The sequence below is a fragment of the Quercus suber genome, unplaced genomic scaffold (assembly GCF_002906115.3).
Source record: "Quercus suber isolate HL8 unplaced genomic scaffold, Cork oak 2.0 scaffold_388, whole genome shotgun sequence".
In the NCBI taxonomy this organism is placed as follows: domain Eukaryota; kingdom Viridiplantae; phylum Streptophyta; class Magnoliopsida; order Fagales; family Fagaceae; genus Quercus; species Quercus suber.
The window spans coordinates 653,468-678,438 of NW_027069840.1; the positions used below are offsets into that span (position 1 = coordinate 653,468).

The 24,971-nt window shown below is 35.9% G+C and overlaps 1 protein-coding gene across 1 annotated transcript; it reads left to right on the forward strand.

Annotated features, from left to right (window-relative positions):
- The first annotated feature begins 7,227 nt into the window (after positions 1-7,227).
- LOC112006986 (uncharacterized) lies at positions 7,228-24,464 on the forward strand. The gene is made up of 21 exons (XM_065760947.1): positions 7,228-7,408; positions 7,779-7,862; positions 7,970-8,053; positions 8,384-8,500; positions 8,608-8,691; positions 11,746-11,793; positions 11,954-12,052; positions 15,162-15,273; positions 16,901-16,946; positions 17,370-17,441; positions 18,036-18,098; positions 18,233-18,387; positions 18,477-18,541; positions 19,984-20,134; positions 20,627-20,732; positions 20,820-20,955; positions 22,261-22,325; positions 22,437-22,601; positions 22,902-22,974; positions 23,055-23,126; positions 24,084-24,464. Exons 1-20 carry the CDS (start codon positions 7,405-7,407, stop codon positions 23,105-23,107), a joined length of 1,782 nt encoding a protein of 593 aa, XP_065617019.1. The 5' UTR covers positions 7,228-7,404; the 3' UTR covers positions 23,108-23,126; positions 24,084-24,464.
- The last annotated feature ends 507 nt before the right edge of the window (positions 24,465-24,971 follow it).

Consider the following 24,971-nt stretch of genomic DNA (forward strand, 5'->3'; position numbering starts at 1 on the left):
CGTCCATTATACCAACCTCTGTCCAGACTTCCCTACCCCACCATTTCGCATCTCGTTCCTATTATGCCACAACGTCCATGCTATTGTAACCACCCTTGCAGCCACTTCATCATTACCACCATCAACCATCATCAGTTGCCACATGACATCCAAGAAAGGGACACCCTCTGCCCTTGCAACCTGCACCGTCACCTTAGAACAATCCCACGCCTCCTTTGCTTTCGAACAGCTCCATAAAGCATGTCCAGCTGTCTCCGAGACTTCCTTGCAAATCTCACAAATATCCTCCGATATCGCCTTACGTTTCAACAAGTTTCTTTTGGTAGGCAAAGCTTCACATCATGCTCTCCAACCAAAATGATGTACCTTATGTGGGATTGGCAAGCTCTAAATCCTTTTCCAGAATCGCCTTAAAGAACTGCTGTCCGAGCTACTCCCATGTGACCCACTGACCGCCAATTTCACTGCAAGTTTATAAGCACTATTCACACTGAAGATGCCATTTTGAGTTTCAGTCCATATTAGCTTGTCAGCCGGGAACCAAGAGCTTAAAGGGATGCCCAAAATTGCTTCTACCTCGTGGGGAAGAAACAGAGTCTCAACTACTGACTTCTTCCAACTAACCGTAGTGGTATCAATCAGTTCTTGGACCCGTGTGTCTTCATGCAAAAACCACCGAGGAGAATTTACTTTGTACGTTGATGGCATCGGTAGCCACCTATCCATCCACACCCGGACATTTGCCTCATCACCTATCCTCCACCTTAGACCTTCCTTGATAAGATTTTGTGCCGCCATAATACTGCGCCAAGTATAGGAGGGGTTGTGACCCAATGAGGCATTAATAAAATCACTCCTTGGAAAATATTTCGCTTTCAAGACTTTGTACACCAGTGACTCATGTCCCACCTGCAACCGCCAACCTTGTTTTGCTAGGAGTGCAAGGTTGAACATTTTAAGGTCCTTAAAGCCTAATCCACCACTTGCCTTGGGTTCACACAACTTTTCCCAACTAATCCAAGAGATTTTCTTTTCTTCTTTTCTTTGTCCCCACCAAAAATTCCTAATCATGCTTGTAATCTCATCACAAAGGGAGTCCGGTAATTTGAAACAACTCATAGTGTAGGTTGGAATAGCAAAAGCCACAGCCTTTATAAGAACTTCCTTCCCCGCTTTAGACAGCATTTTCTCCTTCCATCTGGCTAACTTCTTACCAATCTTTTCTTTAATGTCATTGAAGGTGCCCCTTTTATTCTTCCCCACAAGTGATGGTAGACCAAGGTACTTTTCGTGTTGTTTGATTACTTGAGCTTTTTAATCTCCTCCTGGATCTCATTGGACGTGTTTCTACTGAAAAACAGTAAAGTTTTAGCCCTGTTCAACTGTTGGCCAGAAGCTTTCTCATAAACTTTTAGAACTCTTTGAAGGGAGACACATTCCTTCAGCGAAGCTTTGCAGAAAATAAGGCTGTCATCTGCAAAGAAAAGGTGAGATAAACTCGGACTTCCTCTACAGATAGCTATTCCCTCCATACTTCCAGATTTCACCGCTGCCTTGATCAGTGCTGATAATCCTTCTGCACAAAGAAGAAATAAATAAGGTGACAAGGGGCCTCCTTGACGGATGCCCCTAGATGGAATAATGCGACCTCTAGGACTTCCATTAATCCTAATGGCATAGGTGACAGTAGTAATACACTGCATAATAAGACTTCTCCACCTCTCTGCAAACCCCAACTTTTCCATAATCTTCTCTAGACATATCCATTCCACTCTATCATATGTCTTGCTCATATCTAATTTAAGTGCCATCTCACCCTCCTTTCCTCCTCTTTTCTGGTTAATGTGGTGCATAGTTTCAAAAGCAATCAAAATATTATTAGTAATAAGCCTCTCCTGTACAAAAGTACTTTGGGTATCACTAATAATGGTAGGAAGGATTTTTTTTAAGCCTATTAGCTAAAACTTTTAAAGCAAGTTTGTACACAACATTACATAAACTAATAGGCCTATATTCAGTGACTCTTTTGGGATCCTTGACTTTAGGGATAAGCACAATATGAGTTTCATTAAAATTTGGAGGAATAATACCGTGATTGAGGAAGTCAAGCACCGTTTTTGTTACCACCGCACCACTAGTACTCCAAAAATGTTGGTAAAAAAGTGGAGGCATACTATCTGGTCATGGAGCTTTAAGAGGGTACATCTGCTTTAGTGCTGAGCGAACCTCCATACCAGTGAAAACCCAGGTCAGCTCTTCATTCATAGCCAAGGAAACCTTTGGCTGAACTACAACCAGTAATTCAGAGAATTCATCCGGGTTACTTGAAGAGAACAGATTATTGTAATACTCCACCATGATTTCCTCCATTCTTGCATCATCCTCCTGCCAAATGTCATTGGCGTCCATCAACCCCACTATTAGATTTTTCTTTTGTCATGCTGAAGCTTTAGCATGAAAGAAACTTGTGTTTCTGTCACCCCCATGGAACCAGTTAAGTCTCGACCTTTGCCTCCACATTGCATCTTCTTTGTCCAACCAAACATTTAATTCAACTCTGGTATTCTTCAATTCTCTTATCTGCTCCATGGATGCTGGTAGCCTTTCTAGCCCTTCCAATCTACTTTGTAGTTCAGATATCTTTTACCCACATGCCCAAATTCTGACTTATTCCATGCCGATAGCTTGGCCTTACATCTTTCCAAACATCGTTCTAGCACCCTATCTGTGGCTAATATTTCCTCTTCCTCCCATACTGTCTTGACTATTTCTTCACATCTTCTATCTTTGAGCCACATGGATTCGAACCTGAACATTCTTCGTACTTTCCTTTTCTTTTGCCGGTACTCAAAATGGAGAGAGATAGGAGAATGATCAAATGTCGAAGAAGAGAGATGGTGGAGTTTTGCCGTAGGAAATAGATCCATCCACTCCTGGGTTGCCAGCGCCCTATCTAACCTTTCCCTTATTTGTTCTCCATCTTTATGTTGGTATATCCAGGTGAACCTAGGACCCACATAATCGACTTCTCTAAGGCCACAATGATTTATGGCGTCAACAAAAATCTCCATTTGTCTTCGAGGTCTCGTACTTCCTCCTTCCTTTTCAGAGAGACCCGTAATTTCGTTAAAATCCCGTAGGACCAACCATGGCAGAGAAGAAGTATTCTTCAAATGTTTTAGCTTTGCCCATGATTCCGGTCGTCTTGCTGTCTCAGGATTGCCATAGAAACCAGTTAGATGCCACCACCCCACTGTAGCTCCCCCATCCACCCATGCATCAATATGATCATCAGAATAAGTTTGTACGTCTAGTTTAACCTCCTCTTTCCACAACATCGCCAATCCACCCCTACTACCATTGCTAGGAACAATAAGACCATGTTTCATTTTACATCTTTCCTTTACTATCTTCATCCACTCTCTGCTTGATTTCGTCTCCATTAAGAAGACTATGATGGGCTCTTCTTTGTTTACCACCTTTACCAAGGCGTTAACTGTCTGGAGGTTCCCTAGCCCCAGGCAGTTCTAGTGTAGAAAACTCATTGTTCTCGGCGGGGTTGCCTAGCAACCTCCGCCGCTACTACCACGTTATTCATCTCAGTCACCTTCTTCTTTTTTTCATGCAAGTTTACATCAAGAGAGTCTCTGTTAGAACTTTCATGTTTTCTTTTCGTCCCTACTCCAATACTCAAGGATGGATCCATCTTAGTTGATGGCCTTTGTCTTTCCGTCCTTTTCCAAGACCCTTCACTTAAGCCCACAGCCCCCTTATCTGACATATCACCATCACCCCTCTCCATTATAACATTGGGCCTTATTTTTTGTTTCCCCTTGCTGCCACTCTTATTGGGCCTACCCTTACTTATTGCTCCTTTAGAGCCCATATCCACCTAGCCCAAATTAAATTCAGCATCTGACATCATTGTTTCCATGTTAAAATCATCTTGCTTTCCATTCCGTTCCAGCTCATCATTCATCCAACCTGGATTTTCCTCCATGATTTCAACATCAACCAGCTTTAAATTGCTTTCAATCTGATTCGCCGTTGTTTCAGGGATAGCAGCCTTAAGTTTCGGACTCCCAGGGCCGTTACTGATCGCATTATCAATCTCATTTAATGCTTCCTCAAAATCCGGGATATGCGCTCGTGATTCTCGAACCTCCATGTCATGCTTACGTTCACCAACACACCTCTAAACTCCACCGCTGTAACCTTCCTTCGGCGCCGCTGTTTCAGCTTCAAGCACCGGCTTTCCAGTAATCGAGATCGCCATATCAGTTCTTCCTCGACAACCTATTGTCTCCTGGTCCGATCTCACATCGCTGGGAACCACCGGTTTTGTCGTCGTGCTTCGCGGTTGGTCGAAACCCTGCACTTCAATAACTGCTTTTCTCACATGGTTGAACTGCGGCGCTCTAATCCAGGGGCCAAATTGTTGCTCCTCAACTTATAGTGAGCCTCTACTGTTCAGCCACAACATGCAATCCTTGTCATCGTACGAAACAAGACCACACCAGTAGCATATGTTTGGCAATCGTTCGTACATGAACGCTGCCCAACCCTCCCCCGACTTATCCCATGATATCTTCCTCCCTCTACACAGTGGTTTTGTTATGTCCACTTCTACTCTCACTCACATAAAATTCCCACCTTTCATCTCTCCAAGGTCCTTTGGTTGGCTCACTACTCCAATGGTCTCTCCAATACTCATTGCCGCTTCTACCGTCAGTAACTGAAAGGGGAGGTTATGGATTTGAATCCAAAACGTGGTCGTCTTAAAGAGTAAATCTTGGACCTGTAACGATCCATCGAATTGCTGTACCGCAACCAAATGCCTGTCAAACGCCCAAGGTTGCCCCTGAAACACCTTCTCCGCATCTGCTTCCTTCTCAAAGTCAATCAATAGGACATTGTCTTTTCCTTCGCATACCTCGAAGTTTCCTCTAGTACGCAATAATGGTCGGAAAGTCTTTGCCACCGCCTCAACGTTCACATTCCTCCAAGTAAAGACTTTTGCGGCCAAGACCGCACCTGTTGTCTTTTTTTCCTTCGTCAGATCCACCTTTGCCTCCTCCTCCTCTGTTAGCGAGAGACTCTGCCATCTATTAGTCAAGTCCTCCATTCTAAAAAACTGTTCCAACCGTAAAACCACTCACTCCTGACTATAACTTGTTATAACTAATACCCTCCTAGTAGCAAAGCTGCTAGAGGGACCTCAGCCTCCTCCCTTAAGAGGGAAACACACTACTACAGTGGAGGAAAGAGTAAACCGTCCCTACCGAGAACTCAAGAAGATTATATTTCATATTCTTGATTACGTGGAATCAAATTTACTTTTATCTTTTGTTCATCACTAAAAATAATTGATATAACAAAATAAGTATATTGATCCTATTAGTAATCTTTTTAATTACACAAAATAAAGACTACAATGTTGGTTCCATATATTTATTACATGTCAATGAAAAGGATTTAAGAAATCTAAATGGTTAATATTAATTTTAGAGAATTCACAAATATTTAATTTAATTTAATTTTATATGGTTTGTATGTCAATTGTTGTCAAAGCAACTAAATATGAGGAAGAATGTCATATTTTATATTTATTTTTATTATTATTACAAATAAAATAATTTTCTTACACAAAATTTATAAAAAATAATCATATAAATTCCTTTAATATAAATAATTAACGCACAATTATAGATAATTAATATATGCAATTACTCTATTGGCTAATTCAAAAAACTAATACTTTGATATAAGTGCAAACTTTGTTGAGGTAAAACCTCAATATATAAAAAAAAATCTTAAGGAATGTGAAACATAGTAGAACCCCATACTCTTCCATATGAGGTATCTATTTTATATATACTAGTCGCTAACCTGTATGATGTACCAGATAGTTAATGATTGTAAAATATCTTCACTATTCAATATTAATAATACGAAACAAAGATATAAATATTTTGAATAAATAACCATATTTTGTCTTTTTTTATAAGATGAAACAAATGCATCCTACTTATGTTTCATAAAATTTTAGAAAGGGTAGAAACATTAGTAGTGTTCCTTTGTTTCATTATACAAAAAAGACACAATATTGTTATTTTTTCAAAATATGTATATCTTTGTTTCCTATTCTACATATTGAAAACTAAAGATATTTAACAATTATTAACTATCCAGTGCATCACACTAGTTAGTGACTAGTTTGAATAATTAGTGAGTCATATGAGTACATTATCTATCTAGATTTAGCCATGTGTTTGGGCTGGATTTAGATGAAAATGGTAATATAGTTTATGTGAATAATATAATTAGATTTCTAAATTTTTATTATATGATGCATATTAAGTTTTAGGCAGAGAGCAATGGAGAGTTTTATCATTTTAAACACTATATGATATGAGATGCTTACCAGATGTTACCTATTGCACACTTGTTCGTCAGGTTTTAAGGAGTTAGAGAAGTCATGCCAAATAACATGTTTTTTTTTTTTTTTTTTTTTTATCAACTTTAAAACATGGAACTTTACTGAATATACTTTTTGGCCCTCTAAACCATGACTTTCAAAGTTTTCCCAATGAGACTCATGTGCTTGGATCATGAGTCGAGAATAAAATAACTCACCAGGGGCTTTGATGAGATAATTTGCCATGAGTTGTGATGATGTCATGGGACATGAGCCCAATTGATGAAGTAGAAGATTTGAGCCTTAAATCAATTATGTGATGTAGAGAAAATGCGGATCGAAAGTTTGCCTCAAGTAGTTGGGCCACAGGCCTAATTCATTTAGTTGAATAAAATATAGGCTCTTTTGAGGTTTTAAAGGAGATTCACCCAAAAATTCATAACAATGTTGACTTGTTGAGCTACCAATGAAATAGTGTCATATGACATGAAAAAAGGGTGCTGGTCAAAATGAATATAAAAATTTTATTTTAGATTTCTTGAAATTTTTTTATAATAAAATTTTAATTGGAGTGTAAGAATTTTATCATACTACTTTCTATTTTTTGAAGTGAAACTTATTTTTTGTTATTGTTGAGATAATGCATGGGAATGTTAGTTTTAGATGGAATAAATGTTTTGCGGAAAGAGATTAATCGGGTCGATATTTGGAGCGGAGCCCTAACCGCCTTAGTGCCCTTAAACATACATGCTAGGTGAAAAATAAAAGTTGTGCGCTTACTGAAACAGCATCGCATATATACCGAACGCGACAGCCTTTTGGCACGCCAATCGTACTGATTTCTTGAACTCCATTCTAAACCCACACGCCTCCTTTTACATTATCGTAGCTCGTTTTCTCTCTCTCTCTCTCTCTCTCTCTCTCTCTCTCTATCAATTTCTCTCTCTATCAAAAACCCTAACACAAATCTTAGCGCCCACTTCACTATGGGTACGTTTCCAAATCTCTCTCTCTCTCTCTGACTCTCTCTGATTATTGTGTATCTAAATTTGTGTTTCTTTTAGCTTTTATTCCCACATGCATTTTTCGAAACAATCTTTTACAGATCTTTGTGTTTATGTGAGCTCTGATATGAATTATCTTAACTTTTATCTGAATTTATCAATAAACTTTGCGAATTTTTATTTCCCAGTTTTTTGTTTGTTTGTTTGTTTATCTTTTAGGGGATTGAGTAGAAAATCTAATTTTTTTTAATGGAATTGTTGTTAGTTATAAATTGAGCTTGGATTAGTGGAGATTATTGCTCTCGCAGGATGTGAATTTCGAGAAATTAATGGAATTTACTTGTTTAAAATTGTAGATATTGATGAGAAAAAAATGGTAGATATTGAGGAGGAGATCCGATCTTTACAGCTCGACTCGGCTGATACCACTGAGATGATAGGTAAACTTGTTTTTCCAATATATAATATGGATGGTTGAGTATTGTTCTTTGTTTGAATATATATATATATATATATACATATTGTTTATGTTTATATTGGAACTTAGCGGAAGATAACAATGGGTTTGTTAATGCTGAAGATGAAATTGCACAACATGAAGAACTTGAGAAAGTGGATAAGATGGAGGAAGGTTGGTAGTCTCATCAAAGATCATGTTGTATGGTTCTATTTAATTGCATGTGGTTTCTAGTTAAGTTCACTTGTTATTCTAATTGGTAAACTGTTGAAAACAAAGATATTGAATTTCTGGGAATCTCATTAATATTCCAATTCAATTATGAAAATTCTTAGAGTAGTTGAATTGGCATGGGAATATAATTGCAGTGTTGCATCCTACTTGAGCTTTTTAGACCTTAGTTTGTAATGGAGTGTTTTGGTATCTAATCAGAGTCGGATTATTTCATTTTGTTGACATGTTGGTATAGTATATAAGCTTTAGTGGACTTTGATACCAATTGAGAAATTAATGGAATTTACTTGTTTAAAATTGTAGATATTGATGAGAAAAAAATGGTAGATATTGAGGAGGAGATCCGATCTTTACAGCTCGACTCGGCTGATACCACTGAGATGATAGGTAAACTTGTTTTTCCAATATATAATATGGATGGTTGAGTATTGTTCTTTGTTTGAATATATATATATATATATATACATATTGTTTATGTTTATATTGGAACTTAGCGGAAGATAACAATGGGTTTGTTAATGCTGAAGATGAAATTGCACAACATGAAGAACTTGAGAAAGTGGATAAGATGGAGGAAGGTTGGTAGTCTCATCAAAGATCATGTTGTATGGTTCTATTTAATTGCATGTGGTTTCTAGTTAAGTTCACTTGTTATTCTAATTGGTAAACTGTTGAAAACAAAGATATTGAATTTCTGGGAATCTCATTAATATTCCAATTCAATTATGAAAATTCTTAGAGTAGTTGAATTGGCATGGGAATATAATTGCAGTGTTGCATCCTACTTGAGCTTTTTAGACCTTAGTTTGTAATGGAGTGTTTTGGTATCTAATCAGAGTCGGATTATTTCATTTTGTTGACATGTTGGTATAGTATATAAGCTTTAGTGGACTTTGATACCAATTTGGCGCAGGATCTTAAAAAATTCAGCTCTAGATTAGGTTTCTTAATAAGTTTTTGAAGGTTTTATTGGATGGGGTTTGATGTTTAGGGAATTAGGGATGTTTGGCTACTAATTTTTTTTGAATTTTGAAGGAGTTTGATCATTGATGGATTTTTGGTGTGAAGACAGTGAATTGGGGAAGAAAAACAAATGGTAAACCCTAGGCAATCACTTTCCAAAGCTATCACACTTATGGAGGGGGTTATGAATGCTATTAGGGCTTTTCATTAATATGGTTCATTTGAGAGAAGCATGAATGTGACCTTTGTTGCTCTTATCTCAAAGAATTTCAGAGCTTCGGAGATCAAAGATTTGAGACCCATTGGTCTCATTGGGAGTGCGTACAAGATCCTAGCAAAAGTCCTCATTAATAGGTTGAAAGATGCGTTAGGGAAGCTTCTCTCCCAATCCATAAACACATTTATCAAAGGTAGTTAAATTCTTGATTCAGTTTTGATTGCTAATGAGTGTGTAGTAGATTGAAGGCTGGAATAACATGGGTGTTGTGCAAGGTTGATTTGGAAAAATCTTATGACCACGTGAATTGGAATTTTCTATTGTACTTGCTAGAGCGGTTTGGTTTTAGTGAGAAGTGGAGAGCTTGGATCACGTCTTGTTATCAATTGTTCAGTTTTTGATTCTAATCAATGGAAGTCTGAGTGGTTTTTTGGTAGCTTGAGGGGTTTGAGACAAGGTGATCCTTTGTTGCCTCTTTTATTTGTGATTGTGATGGAGGCTCTTAGTAAACTTCTAGATAAAGCTGTTGAGGGGCAGTATCTTCCATCTTTCTGCAGATGATACACTGATATTTTGTGGTATTGATCCAGATGAGCTATTGAATCTTAAGTGTGTTTTACTTTGTTTTGAAGCTGTTTCAAGTTTAAAAATAAATTTGATTAAATCATAGCTTGTTCCTGTAGGGGTAGTTTAGGATATGGAAGAGTTGGCTTTTATTCTGGTATGTAAAGTTTCTCATATGCCTACAAAGTTCTTGGGATTATTGTCAGGAGCTAAATTTAAGTCCACAGAAATTTGGAATCCTATTCTTGAGAAGATGGATAAGAGATTGGCGAGGTGAAAGAAGATATATTTGTGTAAGGGGGGTTGTCTCATTCTAATTAAAAGTACTCTATCCTGTTTGCGTACTTATTTTCTCTTTTATTTCCAGCCCCTGCTGTTAGCATTGCTTGGTGAATTGAGAAACTTCAGAGGAATTTCTTTTGGGGTTGTATGGGTAATGACTTTAAATTTCATCTTGTAAAATGGGAAAACGGTTTGTGCTATTATCCAGTAGGGTGGTTTGGGTGTAACAGATGTTGTATTGTTTAATAGAGCGTTTATGGGGAAGTGGCTGTGGTTTTTTGCCACAGAGGACAAGGCTATGTGGAGGAATTTAGTGGCAAGTAAATATGGGTGTGTTTGGGGCTGATGCTGTTTGAAGAAAGTGCAGGGAAGATATGGTTTTAATATTTGGAAGTTTATTAGAATGGGGTGGGGGCAGTTTTCCAGATTTATTAGTTTTGAGGTTGGTAGTGGTACCAAGGTCACATTTTGGGATTGGTGGGGGCGGTGATGGGGCTTCGAAGGATTTTTTTCCAACTCTTTACAGTACTGCTCTTATTAAGTTGGCAGCTGTGGTTGATTATCTATGTTGGAATATGGGGTCCATGCATGGGCATGTTACATTTTGTAATGGCTGTCCACGATTGGGAGTTGGCAATGCTAACTGAATTTAATGGAAATCTATTTGGAAGGTTAAAGTCCCTTTAAAAGTTTCCTTCTTTGTGGGGACCGCCATGGGGAGGAAAATTCTTACCCTAGAAAATCTTTTAAGGTGAGGGATTATTGTGGTTGATTGGTGTTTTCTGTGCAAGAAGAAAGGATAGAATGTGGATCATATTATCTAGGGAGTTATGGTCATTGGTTTTGTGTGTGTATGGGGTACACTAAGTCGTGCCTTGCTGAGTTGTGGATTTGTTGGCATGGCATGTTGGATGGGGTGGTTTGGCAAGTTTAGGAGTGGCAACAGTTGGAAGGCTGTGCATTTGAAGGTCTCCGGATGATCCGTGGCAAAGCCTAAGATGCTTGTATTACTATCTTTGCTTGACTGGATGGCTATTATTCCAGGCCACTTGAGTTCCTCTCTCTTATGGTCCATTTGGATTGAGGGGGAGTAGAGTAGATTTGACCCAAAATTAGCCTATTTTTAGCTAACTCTACTTTACTCCCCTCCGCTCCCCCTCCTTCCCCCTCAATCCAAACGGGCCCTTAGAGTTTCTTGACAATTGTACTTTGTATTGATTATTGCCTCTTCAGTATGCATCTCGTGTACAGGAAGGTGCATTTTATTTTATTAATATTTTTTAATAAAAGTTAATGATGTTGAGGACATTACATTTTTATAACTCGCAATGTTTACTTTTATGGGTCATTTGGTTTAGTTGTTAATTGTGATTGTTATTGACTAATATATTTGATCTTGTTTGGGGAAAAACCAGTCCCTGGTTTGCTTTCCTATGGAAAGAAGTGAAATATTCACTCTGTAGTTGCTTGCTGTATGTTGATCACTTGTTCATTGATGCAAGCTGCCTTCATTTTTGCATTAGTGTTGTCTTGTCTTGATATCTGTGATATGAGTTTAATATTTAAAACATCATCTGACAAGTTTTTTTGCCTTGGTTGGTTTCAGATTCAAAGGAAGAGGTCCACAACCAGGCAGTAGAGGTTGAAAAGAAAGGTTCTGTGAAAGTGCTTTTTGATTCTAATGTTTGTTTTCATTGGTTATAATTATTTGCAAATTTTAATTTTATTTTTTTTAGCCATGGGCTTTTGCTGTTAGTGTTCAATCCAATCCAGTTATCATTTTATTGTGCTGACTTCTTGGCTTGGAATTATAGTGAAAGAGAAGGAAAACTCTGCCCTAGACGATGAAGCAGCTTTTGAGAAGGAATTACCGAAGAAGAGACATTTGAATGTTGTCTTCATTGGCCACGTGGGTACGTTGATCTGCTTTATGGCTATTCGTAAAGATAAAATGTTGGTGATATGATCTATTCTCTCTTTTGGATGTTTATCTTTGACTGGCTAATTGATGTTGCCATAGTTGACATGTGTGTTGTCTGCAGTAGAGATATACATTGTAGTTATCTGGATAAGTAATGATGATGGTTACTTTTTTTATTTTTTATTTTTTGCGGTGGGGAGGTGGGTGTTGCTTGTGCTAGGGTGGCTCTCAAACCCTGGCCAATCTTATGCCAAGGGAAGAAAATTTTTCTGTTCACTTGTAGGATGTGAAACTATGTTTTGGTTGTGAAACTATGTTTTGGTTGTATTTCCTTGAGTAGTTCGAGAATGGAAAACAAAATGCCATGAAAGTATGAGAGTTTTTTTGGTGAGTAATAAGAAATTTTATTAATACAAGGGAAGCTCTATAATGAGAGATTCCTAAAAATTACAATCAAAGGTTCAAACTGTTCATGAAATCAACTAAATTATAAGAGATCCCTCAATCATCGTGCACCATTAAAATAGAGAATGCTCAAAATAGACTTATGTTCAATTACAAATCTCTCCATTCCATCAAAAGTGTGTTTCACTTCCTCCAAATTAACCACATAATACAATTACGAGTTGTAGATCAGATGGAACTGTTATGAAACCTTCCATGCATCCCTTTCTAGCAAGAGAATCTATCACCTTTGACAGCATCACCCAATGTACCCAAAAATCTGACAAGACTAATGACCACAAATTGTAGGCAACTAGACCGTGAAGCGAAAGATGATCCATGGATTCGCCATGCATGCAACACTTGTGTACCAATCCATTTCCTTGGGAAATGCCTTTTATGAGCAACTCTCAAGCACTCATAATACAACCAAAGATTAAAGAAACCTAAAGCAAAATTTTGCTGGTATGGAAGAATTCAGGCTTGCAGGGGACATGTAAGGAATGTCAAGGGGGATCTATAGGTTTCTTATGAAGTTACAATTTTGTTTTCTGGAAATCAAATGGGAGAAACTTAGTGCAGGATTGATTGTCAATTTAGAGCCTCCTTGGCTTGGTAGAGAAGTGAAAATTTGATTGAGCAGAGCTTGAGTTGGAGTAAACAGGAAGAATAATTCAGTGGAATGTGATTCTCTTAGAGAAGTGGTTCACTCTCTATATATATTATTCACATCAACATTATATTTGTGAATAGCTACACACACCTGCTAAAACAAAGATAAACTCAGAGAATACATGAATAGCTACACACATCAACATTCATGTATTCTCTGAGTTTATCTTTGTTTTAGCAGGTGTGTGTAGCTATTCACAAATATAATGTTGATGTGAATAATATATATAGAGAGCATATAGTGCGTTGGTAGTTGATGGTGTCAGATCATATGGTTGAGATCACTGCATGCTTCCCCTTGTGTGCATAAAAGTACAACTTCATTACAACTTAAAATTTGTTTGATACAGTAATTAGATGCTGTGTCTGTTATATATATATATATATATAAATAAAAGATGCTGTAGTTGTGACTCTCATTTTGTTCCCATAATTCATTTGGTGTTTTGGACAATTGGTGACTGAAAGGGGAACTAGGGGAATTATTGGTTTTGTGGCATCTTTTCTATAGATAAACCTTTTCTTTTGCATTTGTTAATTTTGTTCTAACAAAAATGCTAGGACCACAACTTTTGAGTAAAAGTGGTGGGTCCACAACACCACTCACAACTCACCACGCGGACAAGTTGTGGTCCTAGCATTACTTTGTTCTACACTATGTTCGGGTTTTTTATTTTTTTATTTTATTTTGATAAGTCACTATGCTGGGGAGTTCATAAAAAATAGTATAAACAATTGGAATGGGAAAATTTTAAAGGAATGAAGGGAAATTGTGTGTGCTTGGAAGTTTATAAAGGAAGGAATTTGATGCAGCAAGGAGAACTTAGATCCAGTAGAAGGGTTTAAGAAGAAATCTTCAGCAAATAAATAAGATAACAGCTACGAGAAGAAAATAGTTTTGAAGTTGGAACAATCAAATATCAATTTCGTGGCTTAAAGAGCTCAGGAAGTATTCAAATATGGAATTTCGTAGATTAGATAAGAAAAGATTGTACAATGGCTCAAAAGAGACTGTTTATTATATTCTTTAATAACCCTTGAATCCTAAAGTTTCATTTTATGTATAGCAATTAATTCTTAACCATCCAGCTTCATTAGAAGTCACATGTTAGTTACATGACCTTTGCTTCTTTTCTTGAATTCCTTGATAGTCATACTTTCCATGCATCTTAGTTTTGACTTTTTGCGGTTTTCTTAGTACACTGCCTGTGTACTCTTGGTTTCATTGTACTCTTCTATTTAAATTTAATGAAGCATTATTACTTATCAAAAAAGAAAAAAAAGAAGTCACAAGTTAGTTACATGACCTTTTAAAATGCTAAATAGATAATGGTAAATTGAACATAACATTGAGAAATAGAAGACTAGTCTTATTAATTATTAAACTATTGGGCCTTAGTTTTTTTTCCTAGATGCTCTTGCATAATAATGTAAAGGAAAGAAATATATATATATATATTGTATTAGCAAACTCTTCAAATTTTATTATTATTATTATTATTGTTATTGTTATTGTTATTATTTTTATTTTTGCAGATAAAATCAATATTTCACCCCCATGACATTAAAAGAATGGGTTTTCCTCCCACTTTTTAGAGGAATGCTTAGGAAGGACTAGACTGGAATGTTTATTCCCTCAAAGTCATTAAAGATAAAAATCCCATAAAGATCCATTTCATTCCATTACTTTCACCTCTCCCAAATAAGTTGATAGAGTATATGGATGTGGTTCATCTGTTCTTATTTTATGCTTTATAGATTTTTTTTTATAAGCAAGAATAATTTTATTAGAAAAAAACTAATTCCTGCAGAGATTGCTGGAAGTAGCCAAAGAATACAAAGAATATAGCAAATTATGTACAAAAAGACAGAAACTCTAGAAAAAATGGAATGCAATCCCTTGGTGGAACCCCAAGCATGAGACCACTCAAACAAAATGCTTATGCTTCATAGATTTATAATTATGTTTTCTGTCTTAATTGCAGATGCTGGTAAGTCCACTACTGGAGGCCAGATACTTTTCCTCAGTGGTCAGGTAGATGATCGGACTATTCAAAAATACGAAAAAGAAGCAAAGGACAAAAGTAGAGAAAGCTGGTGAGATCATGCTTCACTTCTTAGCTAGTGTTAATCAAGGTTTGATGATGTATGTCAGAAGATTCAAGGAAGAAGAGTCCGTTATTATTTTCCTATAATTTTTATGTATTTTGGAGGTTTAGTGTCCCAAATTGATTGGTCTTACATATCTGTCAAATTGAGAGATGGATATCTATTTTAAGCAGTTACTATACACTGACAACCGTCTACTGAACTTCTGGTCTAAGTTCCGGTCTCATATTTTCTTTATTAATAAGAAGCATAGCTCTAGGGGAAAAATGAGAACCCTAGATGAGATTATCTTACAAGATGTCAACACTATTTTACTGTTTTTTACCCTAAAATGAGATAGTGTAATCTTGTACTGATATCTATTTTGGATATTGTTTTTACTGGAAATATTGTAGAACATTGGGCCCTTAAGGAATGCTTCTGCAAAAAATGATTTGATTTATGCAATTATGCTAAAGGTGCTATAAGGATAGAGAGTTTAATTTAGAATTACTTGCGATGATCAGTAAGCAGAAGGCACACCTTTTAAAGGAGTATATGGCCTCAGAGCATAACGGGAAAGGATTATGATCTGATTATCATTGGGATTCAGCTCTTATTGCAGTTATTTAAGTCCCAAGTCCCTAATAAAGGGTGGGGATAGGACCTTGATGTCCAACAAAAGGATCATCTTTATAAGTTAACGCATAAGTTGTTGCGCCAATGAGCTCTAGGTCAAATGACATCTCTTTCCTTTATGGAGCAAGGTGCAGGGGAATATTTTGGATTCAAGACCTACTGGGTGCATTTGTAACTTTCAAGCCAATGAGCCTCAAGCTCAAATGACATCTCCTCCCCAATTGGTAAGGGTGGAGGGTAAGATCATGGGTTCAAAAAACCACTTGGTGCAGGTGTGAACATATTGTACAAAATTGTACTTTTCTATTCAATAAAACTTCTATTACCTATATAAATAAATAAAAAAATAAAAAATAAAAAATAAAAAAAACCCACTGGGTGCAGGTGTGAACTTACCAATAAAAATGTATGCTACATCCTTTTTGTGATTGATCAAGAAAAAAGTGGCTTATTGGTACAAGACACTGGGAATCTAGAAACTTGGGGGTTTAAAAGGATACAACGTCCTTTTGCTTTGTTTGTGTAAACAGCAATAATTTTTTATTTTCCTATTTTAATTTATAAAATAAAAGTTTTAGCTAGTAACTTTTGTTGAAAAAATTACCCAATAACTTCCACATTCCTAATTATTCCGTTTTCAGAAATTTTTTTTTCTCATTTTGATAGTAACTTATTCTTGAATATGGATGAATTTCACTAGCAATTGATAGTAATTTAGTTCTATGAGCATATGTTTTTTGGCATCTTTGTATGCTGAATTGTGTGGCTTATATGTTCTTTAGTCATATTATTCCTTGCCCCTTTTCCCCTTGACATCCTTCCTGCTTGTTCTTCTTGATGGATGAATATCTACAAAGCCTGTTGTTAAATGATCCTTTCAGTTGAACTTGCATCAAAATTTATCGTCAAAATCCAGGGCATGGCACATGGGCTTTAATTCTCTGTTAATTCTTTCTCCTTACTCCTTAACTGACTACAACTGTTGTTATTGTCCTAGGTATATGGCTTATATTATGGACACTAATGAAGAGGAGAGAGTCAAGGTATGATTCAAATAATATGATGATGAAATTGGCTTAACTTGACAGGCTATGTACTCTTTTCCATTCATGAAACTTTTCTAATCATAGATATTATTTCTTAATAAGTAATGAGAATATTATTAGAAAGAGGAGTTCTAGCTCAAATGGTAGTTTTTGCTCCATAAGAATGTGATGGAGGGTTATGTTGTGGGTTCAAAACCCATTGGGTGCTCATGTAACTTACCAATAAAAAGGAAGAATGTATTTTTTAGACTGAGGAGAAACTGTTCCGTTCAGAGATGTTTAGAACTTGCTATTTGGACCCACATGTATGTACCCTAGATTTTTTTTGATTGATAAGTTATGCACTTGATTGGTCTTGAGCTTTTAACCCCCAACTTTCTTTTACTTTTTTATTTAATAAATTTGTAATGCTGATTGCAGGGTAAGACTGTTGAAGTTGGAAGAGCACATTTTGAAACAGAGATGACAAGATTTACAATTTTAGATGCACCGGTGAGTGAACTTTAGTGTCCACAGTACTGTTTCCAAACAGACTCTGTTTGTTGCCTTCCATGTTGTTTAAATCACGTGTCCACTAGAATAACTAAATATTGTGGGATGCGAGTATAAGTGTTAGATATGGCGTCTCATTTTCTAATTGAGAAGTAACACTTGTCTCTAGTTTAGGGGCCTCATAGGCAGACTGGAGCTCATGAGGCCCTAGGCAGATAATTTATTTTTTGTTTTCCTGGTACAGATTATAGGTTCACGGGTGCGGGGGATTCAACCCCCATTGTTGGGGATGACAACTGGGTGGGTTGGGGTTGGATCAGGGGTGTCCCATCTACCTTGTCCGCTCTTTGGGCACTTACTGTATTTTTTGCTATTTATATATGGAATTATATGAATAATCATAAAAGATTGCATTTGACTATCTGGTTAAAATATTTTGCTTATAGTGGTCTAGTAGATTGACAAAGAATTGTTCTGGTCTAAATATATTTTTGTTGCAATTCATGTTTTCAAAATCCTTATTTTCCCTTTTATTTTAAATATAACTTTCAAATTGTCTTCTTGGGGAAAAATTATTTATTTGTTGTTATTCAGGGTCACAAAAGTTATGTCCCAAATATGATCAGTGGTGCATCTCAAGCTGATGTTGGCGTTTTGGTGAGTGCTGTTATAAATTTCCTGCTTGAGATAAAATGATCTGCATTTTTAACATTTTGTTATTCTCTGCCTCAATATTTGATGTGTCCTGCATTTGGATATTTCTCTCTCTCTCTCTCTCTCTCTCTATCTAGCTAATCTCTGCTCGAAAGGGGGAGTTTGAAACTGGATATGAGAGAGGTGGACAGACTCGTGAACATGTTCAGCTTGCTAAAACCTTGGGTGTGTCAAAGCTGCTTGTTGTTGTAAATAAAATGGATGATCCTACAGTCAATTGGTCAAAAGAAAGGTGCTTTTCCTCTTTCTGTTTAAATTTGTATTTTGTGCTTGTCTAGGCTAGTGTTTTTCAGTAGTTTCTTCATGTTGCATGTCTCCCAGGTACGATGAAATTGAGTCCAAGATGACACCATTTCTAAAGACGTCAGGATACAATGTGAAGAAAGGTATTGGAAGATGTCTTTTTTTTTTTTTTTTTTTGGGTGGCAAATCTTGTTAGTATATTATATTTTTTGTTAGCTTCTAGACACGTTTGTATGAATTTTTGAATGGTATTAAAATATATTGATAGAGATATTTTCCTGGAATGCAATGATTTGGTTTGTTAGAGATGTCTTCTGGTATTCTTGTAAGTGGTGATGGTCTAATGGTTTTTTGGAACCCATTTTTGATGGTATATTGTTTGCATTGGTTGGTAATGGGATGCCATCAGATTGTAGTAGCCTTTTCTATTATTACCATTTTTCTTTCGTACCCTCAATTAGATATTGTGGAGGACTCTACTAGGTTTTGTAAAATGGTCTGAATGAGGAACTGGGGTGAGCCCAGAATATGGTGGCTTTACTCCACCTTGATTCTTTTTGATACTGTATGCCTTTGGAAGATGGTGTGGATTTTGGCTTTTCCTTGAAAGGTGGCTCTGTAATGGCCTATGTACTTTTGATGAGTGGAAATTTTTGGGACCTTATAAAGTTTATGATTAGGTATATGTTTAGAGATATCTTGGCAATCAATCCAAGAAAGTATACATTTTTTTTTGAGGGTTCAAAAACTGGGCTTCATTGGGAGAATAGGTAGGCCTTGTTAGTGGCACGTCCCAGGAGAGTCTAACTGATGTCTTGAATGAATTTGAACTCTAAGATGTGCCTGAAGCTGGTGGGCATGAAGTTTAAAATGCTGGAAGAGCTCTTACGTGATGATTAATATTGGAAATTCTTTAGGATTGGCTAGGTATGAGTGATTGTAGGAATTTTGTGCCAATTTTTTTTTTATGCTCGCATCCAAATATAGGGCATTACATTTTAAAATTCAACTCAGCTGAGCCATGTAGGTCAACTATTGATTTAAAATTATACAACTCTAAATTAACTTCAACCATATTTTTTTAAGCAGTTTTCTGAATCTGCTACCCTGAATTCAACCAAATTGCTTCTGTTAATTGATCTTTGCTTGATGAGTTAAATCATTGAGCATGTTTTTAATGTTGGGGCTGTTGTGATTATGAGTATTAGTTTATTGTTTATTTAATGTATGTGGTAGCCCTCATTATAAATGGGTTTGGGACATTTGCACAGTTTTGAACCAAACCTCTCCTCAGGCCATCTTAATTTTTAAGGTAAAAGATTAGTGTGATGCTTTTAAGCAAGACAAGCCTATGTACATAGCTTGTCTTTGTGGTACATTAATTGATATTATATTATCTTACAGGTACACTGTAACAAAAAATGGATGTTATGAATTGATCATCGTGTTGAAAATTCTATCATAAATGTAATTTGAATTTCTTCTTTGCAGCAATAAAATTATTTGTAGATTTTGAATGTGTGATGGTTTGGTTGCATGGGGATATGGGAATCTTACCAGTTGTGCTAATTTTTTTTACTTGCAGATGTCCAGTTCCTGCCAATATCTGGTCTGATTGGTACAAACATGAAAACAAGAGTGGATAAAAGTGTTTGTTCTTGGTGGGGTGGTCCCTGCCTTTTTGAAGCCCTGGATGCTACTGAAATTCCTCAACGAGATCCCAAAGGTCCATTTAGGTGCGATTCAGTCTTTAGATTTCACTATTTTTAACCAAACTTGTAGTCTGCTCACTCTCAGCTTAATTACTTCTTCCATTTTCACCCCCACCCTTTCTGCAGTCTCAGTGGAAGCCATTCTTTTGCTTTACAAGTCTGATTTGTTGTTCATGTTTTAACTCATTTTTTAATTTTATTTTTCTGTCACCAATGAAATGTACAATCAAAGTGTACATTGTGTATTGGATTAGGATATTCTTTTATTTAGTCAATTAGTTAATATTATTATTTTAAACCTCTAATGTGTTTTACACTTGTTTAATTACAATGTAATCTAGTTTCTCACCCAATTATTTTCATATATATAAATGATTTTCTGGATTCCAATTCTGTGACTTGTTCTTATGAAAATGTTTGTTGTTTTAAAATTTGATTCCTGATTGCTTTTATCTTGGATATATGGTTAAGAAGAATTATTGACTGATCTTTTATATTTAAATTTCATACGTGTAGGATGCCTATTATAGACAAATTCAAGGACATGGGAACTGTTGTCATGGGCAAAGTAGAATCTGGTAGTGTGCGTGAGGGCGATTCCATGGTGGTCATGCCAAATAAGGTGTCATTCTGAACCCTTTATTTTTTAAAACCATAGATGAACAACACTTTCTAAATGTTGATTGAGGAGTTTATATATTATCTGCAGGCTCATGTTAAAGTTCTTGCCGTATTCTGTGATGAGGATAAGGTTAAACGTGCAGGGCCAGGTGAAAATGTACGAGTTAGACTGTCTGGGGTTGAAGAGGAGGACATATTGTCTGGCTTTGTTTTGTCAAGCATTTGTAAGTTTTATTTACTGGCTGTACACAATCTTCATACCATAGTTTTGCTGAAGGAGAAAGCATCAAAGCACTCACAAATGATACTCACAAACTAAAGAAATACACCCAAGGAATATAATACTAGGGATTGAAATGCTCACCTACTCTAACAAATCTGCTAAAGAGATACAGTGCAAGGAACTGGCCACCTGTTAGAAACCACCAAAGGATAAGAGTTAAAACAAGAAATCTATCTTCTGAAGAAGCCAAAGACTGATGTAATTTGCAGTAATACTTCTATCTCATTGGTACAACACTAAAGACCAACTTGGAACAACCATCCAAGTATAAAAAATACATTATGGTAACAACTAGGAGTGTCAATACAAATATTAATGAAATATTAAGACTTACATCCAACAAGACTCGTTAACCATGTTCAGGAACTAGGAAAGAACCCTGAAAATCATATACGCAAGACTAAGACTTGAAATAAATAAAAAAAAGAACCTAGAGAAGCCCTTTTGATATGTTGGAAACTTAACAGTTAGAGCCTTCCCATGGTGCATGGCTTGCATGCTAATCCTTTATCTGGAAATACAAGTTTTATTTTGCAAATGCCTCATAACAGAAAACTAGTGCCATTCCCTAACTTAATTATTTGGACACAAAAATAAATGATTGTACCTAGTTCTTGAGGCTCCGCTTTTTCTGGTTTTGGCATCAATAGTTGTTAGCTTTACCTTCAATTTTTAGAAAGGCCAATACTCAGACTTGAACCCGAAATATATGTTACAATTATACCAAATCTTTGGGATTCCCTTGGGACACACTGGTGTCATTTTCATAGCCAAGCTAGTCCTTGACTTATAAAAGAAATGGTTACTCTAGTTGATCTCATGGTGTTTGTTCTAATGACCTTATTCCCTTTTTATTTTATTTTATATAAGACACCATTTGGATGTTACAAGAAAAATTGCATTAGTATATTATATTTCAGATTTTAATTTAGTGCGCTAGTTTGTTGTTTTTAATTCTAAATCAGAAGCAAATTATATATATATATATATATATATATTTTTTATCCTTACCATTATTATATTTCAGATTTTAATTTAGTGCGCTAGTTTGTAGTTTTTAATTCTAAATCAGAAGCAAATTATATATATATATATATATATATATTTTTATCCTTACCAAATAACAGATTCTGATTAACTTCTTCCCCCATCCCATCCCAATTTTTTATATTTCTTTGTGGGGGAGGGGAGGGGAGAGGGTGTTCTGTTGCTGTATGAGGTTTTAAATTTTCTTTTCTTCATGCAGTAAGACCAATACCTTCTGTTTCTGAGTTTGAAGCCCAGTTGCAGATCCTTGAGTTGCTGGACAATGTATTCAATAAACTCCACTTTTCTATCTCTTGGTTTGGCTTTTCTTTAATCTGCATTTTTCTTCTTTCATTATGTAATATTTGAAGTACTGTGAATGTTGCTATTGTCTAGGCAATTTTTACTGCTGGCTATAAGGCTGTCTTGCACATTCATGCTGTTGTTGAAGAATGTGAGATTGTAGAGTTGTTACAGCAAATTGATCCAAAGACAAAGAAACCTATGAAAAGGAAAGTTCTCTTTGTGAAAAATGGTGCCATTGTTGTATGCCGTGTTCAGGTTGGCTTTGTTGCTTTACTAGTAATAAACTTCATACAACATTTTCTGTTTGAAAATTTTGAAACTATCATTAATGTTGAAAATGAATCTCAAATAGAAATTTGGCAACCTTCTTCTACAAGCTTGTGTAAATTTCATAAATGTTGAAAATAAGTTTCAAGTAGAGATTTGTGGCTATCTATTAGAATTATGGACTCTCATCCCCTCTATACCCCTTCCAGATCTATAGTTTTCACTAAAAAATTCTTGATTGAAATTCGTTGGCATGTTGTTAAAATTGATCCTGCTGTTGATTCTCAGGTGAATAACTTGATATGCATTGAGAAGTTCTCAGATTTTCCCCAACTTGGAAGGTTTACTCTTCGTACTGAAGGTAAGAAAATGATATTGCCCTTGTATTGTTGAGCATTGATGTTATAGTATATGTTCTCACATTTATTCCCTTTTCTTCAGGGAAAACAGTTGCAGTGGGAAAAGTCACTGGTCTTAATTTGTCAAGTGCCTGAACAATTTTTAGCATAAGAGGTGAGGAACTTCTAAGTGCTTCTTGCCTCATTCTTCCATCATATGCATTGTTGGTTTTCTCTCTGTCCTCATTTATCAGATTTGGTGAACTGAGAATTTAGTTTTTTTTTTTTTTTTTTTTGAGTGAATAATACATTTATTAATGAGTAAAAAGGGAACATTTTTTTATAGGAATTCTCAAGTTAAAGGATCTTGACTTCCTCCTAAGGATTTTTCTGGCATCTAACTGCTTAATAATTGAAGGTTTAACTGGTTGGGATCAAAATATTACAAATAAAACTTTGAACTTTGTTGTTTCTGCATAGATTTGAATTTTTAAATTGGTGCAATGTCTAGTTGAAATTTGGAATGGCATTGACCCTGTAATTTTATTTGGTATCAATTTAATCTCATTTTGCCTGCTTTTTTTTTTCCCATTACTTACCTCTATTGCCACACCCTTCTACCAACACTGAACATACCACAATCAATCTGTTAACATTATTCTTTTATTTGCTGCATGTTCGTTGCGATAGTTTCACTTGTAATTTCTCTAATATCAGTTTACTAGCTTCTGATCCCTTGCTCTCCATGCTCTCCATTGCTTGGCACTTGTTCTCCAACAATATGCTAATCTATTTCTATTATTCTTCTCTCTGCTGCATGTTCACGACCACATATACTATTAGCAATTATTGTATTTTTTTTAGTCTAGCTTGTTCAGTAGGATATAATTAATTTTTTTTGTTTAATCTCTCTCTCTGCGCTGATTTTATGAACGTTAGGGAAATTCTTTCCACAAGCTTGTATCACATAAATTAAGGGACTCCTAATCACTATCCCTTGTACCATCAAATCACTTTGGCCGTGGTTTATATACTGAAAGCTTCATTGCATTTGCAAAATGGTTTTTGTGAGTGTTGGTTTTTCCCCTTGCGTTGCAAGTTTTCTGATATCAATGTGATTGTTCTTTGACAGGCAAGCAGAGTAAGTTGGACTTCAATGTTACATTTCATGGCAGCATGACAGGTCTGACTTAGTGCAGCATTACAAGCAACTCATTGATAGCTATCGATTCTGATATCGCCTGCCTTATATAGAGTAGTAGTTTAATGAAGAGTTAATTTTTGTTGCTGATGCCCGTGCATTTGGGTGGGGGCTTTACCGGGCATTGTTGCTTTGGGCATTTTATGGGTGTACCTTCTGACCTAATTCACCCATTGCCATCTTTTAACTTAAATATAGTTATGATTAATAGTTTTGAATTGGTCTTATCTGATTATTGTTTGGTAAAGTTGGTCTGTCTCTTGTTTTGATACCCATAAGGGCCCATCTAAATTGATTATCAGTTTCTATATTGATTTTGACGTTCAATTATGCATTAAGCTGATTTCTGGTGCACGTGTCTTCAATGGACAAAATCTTCTTGTTATGCCTTGGAACCTAATTATTATGGACCATGAATGATTTGTTGAGCAATGAAAGCAATGTTCTCCAAAGTATCTTCCACAACAACAGTTCCAAGAATCTTTTTACCTTCTTTTACCAAATTAACTACTTGTTAAACAAGACAGCTTATCTACGTGGAGCAAATGCACTTAAGCTTGGGAAGGCAGTGACGCCATGTTGATTTATACCTTCCCGATTGTCATGCTCTCATTGGATCAAAAAACGTTGGCTAATAAGTGCATTCCTTCGTAATTGCTGACTGATGTTCTACATAAATAAATAAGAGATATGTAGGAGTTTATCAGTTCCTTTTTGGCATTAAGATTATCATTTGAATCGCCTAGCTTAGAAGTGTCTCAACCTCATCAAAATTTAAAAGGTACTCGGAAAGAAATTGTCTCAACCTTATCAGTATTC

Bases quoted from the DNA above. Each gene is read 5' to 3' on its own strand.
- LOC112006986 (XM_065760947.1), top strand. The intron at 16,947-17,369 runs GTATGATTCAAA...TGCTGATTGCAG, and splicing joins ATGAAGAGGAGAGAGTCAAG to GGTAAGACTGTTGAAGTTGG. The intron at 20,733-20,819 runs GTGTCATTCTGA...TATTATCTGCAG, and splicing joins TGGTGGTCATGCCAAATAAG to GCTCATGTTAAAGTTCTTGC.